The 5,410-nt window shown below is 37.5% G+C and overlaps 1 protein-coding gene across 1 annotated transcript in view; it reads right to left on the bottom strand.

Moving 5' to 3' along the window:
• Positions 1 to 729: 729 nt before the first annotated feature.
• LOC105627247 (zinc finger CCCH domain-containing protein 11A-like) overlaps positions 730 to 5,410 on the bottom strand; it is a 16,297-nt gene continuing 11,616 nt past the window's right edge. The window contains exon 6 of the mRNA XM_012208536.1: positions 730 to 1,658. Within this exon, the coding sequence (XP_012063926.1) occupies positions 730 to 1,658 (929 nt within the window). The remainder of the gene's footprint in view (positions 1,659 to 5,410) is intronic.

The raw sequence follows: 5,410 nt of genomic DNA, 5'->3' as shown, positions 1-5,410 counted from the left end.
TGTGTGTGTGTGTGTGTGTGTGTGTGTGTGTGCGTGTGCGTGCGCGTGCGCGCGTGTGTATGTGTAATATTTACTAATGCGGAGTACACTGGCGTATATTGACCATATCATCTAGAACTATCTTTATTTGTACAAAATGTCATTTAAATTTTTACTTATAATAATTCATTATTGCAATGTTTCGCACGTTCTAAATGATTAAAATAAAAAAAATACGAAAATGATAGATAAAAGCATGATGTAATAATACAAAGTATGCCATTGTGCATAATGGCGGCTAAATATAATTTAGGCTTATTTCTGATCGGTGACAAATTCTAATAGCGGTTTGATATTGGCTTACAGAATTTGGAATCAATTTTTAATCGGTCCACTAGATATCCATGAGACTGTCACACTTAGTATTCTTACATCACGGATGAAAAAATTTCAGATTAAATGTAAATACTGAAATTGATTGCACAATTTTGATTTGTGATAAAAAAGTTACATAATATTATATAACATGATCTGCTCTGAAGTTAAAGCGTAAGAATATAAGAATTGATCAAATAATCGTTTACAGATAATAATTATACTATTTCTCACACGATGAGTAAATTTTGTATAATCTGTATTTGTACAAATGCTTAAATATATAAATTATTTTTATGTTAAGATTTTTTTAAATTTTATGAAAACAAAGAAATGCATACTGGATTTACTTAAAATCGCTCGACTCACGCTTCTCTAATTAAGCAAGTCTTCAATATCTCGCATAATATCATCAGCTGATGTATCCAATCGCAGATACTCTTCATCGGTTTGCGTATACTGTTGATCATATGGTTGATCTGCTAATAACGAGGTTTCAATATCCTCAGTATATGTGACAACGGATGATCTGTCGTCTGACGCTTGTTCTGGTTGCACTTGAGTTTTCTCTTCGTTCGTGCTGCTATCGCACAGTCTAATCTCTATATCAACTTTCCTATTAACTAATTCATCGACATAGTTTTGTAGCCTTTCGCAGTAGGATGTCTCCTTGCTGTGACTCTCCTCCTTTTCTTTATAGCAAGAAGTTTGATCGTCCTGACTGTCCGTCGCCAAACGTTCATTTATAGTTACGCCTTCGCACGGTTGTATTTCGGTTTGTACTTGCATTTTGCATGGTTGTATTTGTGTTTCCATTTTCAAAGATCTTCGCAATTTTATCGGTTGTATCTTGACAACAGGTTCGCTACTCTTAGCGAATTCAGAACTAATTTTACACTTCTTCGCAGAATTGGCGCTCTCTTTGTCGCATTGCTCATCGATCGAACGCCTTTTCATGCTCTTTGCTTCGATTAGCGACGAAGGCTCTGATACAGACGTTGTGTCCATCAGTGTTTTAGCAGTTCTTTCCCTCTTTCGTTGTCGAATCTCCTCCAAGGACAATATCTTGAAGTTTAATTCTTTTGACAATTCTTCTTTTTTCGTCTTCGATGTTCTGATCCATCGCTTAGTCCCGATTGTTTTGCTCATTTGTCTTTGATGAAGATCATAGTTGCTGGCCTCATAGGAGTAATAAGCCGCACTCTCTGCTTGGATCTCTTCAAGTCTCATCTGTTCGTAGGTCTTGCAGTAGGGCACCTTGGGCTGCGATTTTACTGGCGATGGTGCACTTTCGTTATCGGATTCTGAAAGAAACATACAAAAAATAATGAATCAAAATACATACAAATAATTAAAAAATTTACGAATATTCGGTGTCACTGGATGACAGTTATTATTACGTAATCAGCTTTCTCTCTCTCTCTCTCTCTTTCTCTCTCTGTCTCAATGTTTCTCCCTTTCTTTCGCGCGCTCTTTTTCTCTTTCTGCAGATCCAAGTATGTACACATCTTATAGAGTATCAGATTATGTGACGATTACGATCTTGGTAATCTGTCTATCATTCAGACATTGTCCAGAGAAATAATGTATTTAGTTTTGCAATACCTTGTGAAATGGAAATGAGAATAATCGAGTTGGAATTTACATGTCTCGATTTTCTTGCAGTCACAATCATAACTGTTTTCAATTACTCTTTGAATTTCGTATATGTCGCGTTTTACGCGCGTACGCTCCGAGAAAGCTCCGGGCAACACACAACTCAAACACAGCTTTCATAATCAACGTCTCTTTCCAAACGTCCTTGAGGTCATGTATCATTTTCAAGCTGATCTTCATTGAATGTTGTCTTGGTTTTGTGTCTTTCTTCCAACTTCGGTTTTAGACCTCGAACTTCTCGTTTCGTGTTTTACTTACTTACATTCACAAGCTATTTATTTATCCAACTGACTCGCCGTCACATCAAGTTTTATTCTCACGCAATAACATTTTTTTTCTTGACGCATTTGTATCCGATAATAGAAACGCTTACAGTATTCTTCTTCGTGATATCAATCGACAATCCATTTTATGTATTAATAGTCACTCATAGTCAATCCATGTTTTTCATTTTCGTCTTGCAAAATTAATCGCCCTTGTGCAAATAAGAAAAAAGATAAAATATATATCCTTATATATATTACGCAACACACATATTCATATTTAAACTTTTATATATGTTCAGCTGAATGAGTGATTGTTGTCTCGTGACTATTATCTTTTCTATTTTTTGCCTTCGCTTTCTCTCTCTTCACACACACATTTCTTTCGAAAATACCATTTTTCCTTTTTTTATCAGTTTGATTGCTCTTGATAAACCTCTTTTATGCTGCTGCTGCTGCTGCTGCTGCGTGCTACCTCGAGTTGTACAAAACGGCGATGTTTTTTAAATATTGACGCACTCGGACTTGATACGCACTTCGAGCACAATTATACGAATATAATACTTACTTGTACAACGATTTACATAACAAATCCGTACTCTCGATCGTTGTCTTGATCTAGAAAAATGCGCGAGATCAGCAAAAGTTTTGATAGTAAGATAAACGTCCCTGTGACCTAACATGTAACTAGCACTCTAAATTTTTAGGAATGAAATTTTTCTCCAAGAGAAGTGATAGAAATTGCGCCAGTCTGGCAAGAGTGAATTTCACTTTACTTCTTCAAAGAGTATAAACTTCCTAAAAGATTAGAACTTTAATTATTAATATTTTGCTTCGCGAGCGACGCTTTTCCCTGCTATATTTGTTTATTTTGTACAAAAACACATTAAATGAGATTAATTTCATCAATATTTGATACAGAGGAGATAAACTTATAAAACATTTATCTTCAGTCTGTTTTCGGAGAGTGAAATTATTTATTCATTTTTCGCAGAAATTGAAAATTGATCGCTTGAAATTTCTCGCTTGGAGTGATTTTTCGCTCTCGAAAATTTCATTCCCAAAAATTTAGAGCGTATCCAGATATTTACATAAAATTTTTTATTTGTTTATATTATTATTAATCTCAAATGTTTTTTTAAATATAATATAATATTATAATTTAATTATAATAATATATCTTCTTAAATACAATTAAATTATAATAATATAATAAAAAAATATTTGAGAATAAATTTTATCTAATCATATGAACATAGCTACATATTCAATCATTGGGACATTTATCTTATATCACGATATCATAAAAATTGTACAACCTTTGCTTGGCAGTCGGGAGTAAAAAACGAGTAAACGTGCGTAAAACGCTCTTAAAAGTAATAAGTGGATGAACGGAACTGCGGTTGGAAGACAGTAAGAAGTAAGAACTAAGAAGAAATAAGAAGACCCATTGAGAAAGAGAGTAGCCGGTAACGTTGGTGAAAAGATTTTTGGTTTTCACCATTGCGGTACCGGTAACACCGCTCGCTCTCCGGGTCGATTGTCCTGCTGGTTTCGAGGTATCAAGTTTATTGAAATCCAGATATCATCTCAATGAAAAGTATTGATTTTTTTCATTCGCTTACATCAATTCGTTATAGTTAAATTGCGCATCGCTTACTCTTTAGCATATAATCAATCTTTCTCCTCCTCCACGTTCGGCCGTTCACGATCGGCCGAGAAAAAAGGCTTTTTCGTTTCTTCCTTTTTTTCTTTTCTTTTTAAATCAATCTCTCTCTCTCTCTCTCTCTCTCTCTCTTTTCTTTATCACTCACATTCGAGACAAGAGAAACAGAACGAACGCGCGTTTCCGCGCCATCGTTTCAAGTCGACGTAATGACGATCGTGGACATTCCCGGCGCCGCAGTTATCACTATTATCATTATCATCGTCCCAATTCTATCGCTGCAGGAAGTATCTCCAGTTCTTCTTGCCGGTGCCCCGAATCATATTCGGCAAACTCCCGAGAGTCTCGCCCGCGCTGCGGACGTCTGTTTCTCGTCCACGAGACAGATCGACGATTTCCCGAATGGATCAGATCGGGGCGCCGGGAGGTGAGGTTCGCGAGATCGAGGAAATACCGTCCTCGAAGTCGTTACGTCGACTGTACACGATTTTATAGTTCGTCGCGTAGTTGATCGCGACGCGACCGAGGCCGCACACGGGAGTAAAACGCATTGGAGAGGGGAAACAAGGTAAAAATAAAATAGAAGGGAGAACTAGAAAGGAGAATCTAACGAGAAGAGTAACGAGAACGTAAGGAAGCAGAGCTTCGGTCGCGCACACGGCCGAGGGAAAAAAAGAAAAAGAAATCAGTTCGCGATTCGATTGGCACACGCAGAAGCCAACCTAGAGAGATAATCCCGATATCGCGAAATGATGCCACAAGTCAAAAAGGGACATAAGTAAAGGGCTGCATACAATCAAAGGAATAGGGAACAGAGAATAAAAATTTCAATCTATCAGAAATTATACAAGATTTCTGATAGATTGACATTCTTATTTCTGTTTCCCGTTCCCTATTCTTTTGATCGCGCACAGCCTTTAAAAAGGACTTGAAGTAATCGGGGAACAGTCGTTCGAATTTATATCGGTGAGACTTCGAGTTAGAGGAACATTAACGATAAGGAGAGAAAGGTAGAAGAAAGACAGAAGGGGAAAACGAAGAAGTTGGAAGAAATTAAGGGCGGTCGAAAGGCCGCTCTCTCACTCACTCGCTCTTATGCACTCGCGATTGCGCTCCGACGCATTTAGCATTCCGGTGATCCATCGTGACGAATCGCCCCGATTTATCGCAATTTATCTGTAACTATTAAAAAGAACCGTCGTGCGAACTCGCGACGAATCATCCCCAAGATCGCAACAATCCCCTTGCGAATATTGAATGCGAAAGCGTCGGCAGCGCAAGACAAAATATGCATACACACTTGTAATCACGACGATTGCTTTTCAGCACTCTCTACAATTCGTCGTAGATGAAAATCAAATTAACAAACTAGAAACAATGATCTTACAGAAACGTAGATCGGGGGGAAGGGGGGGAGGGCGGAGTAGTCACATGTAACGCGACCACCTCCCTTCTTCGCGTGTAACATATT

The sequence above is a fragment of the Atta cephalotes genome, assembly GCF_000143395.1.
Source record: "Atta cephalotes unplaced genomic scaffold scaffold00008, whole genome shotgun sequence".
Lineage (NCBI taxonomy): Eukaryota > Metazoa > Arthropoda > Insecta > Hymenoptera > Formicidae > Atta > Atta cephalotes.
Note: the sequence above shows the minus strand (reverse complement) of the source record. Positions and strands in the feature narration are given on the sequence as shown.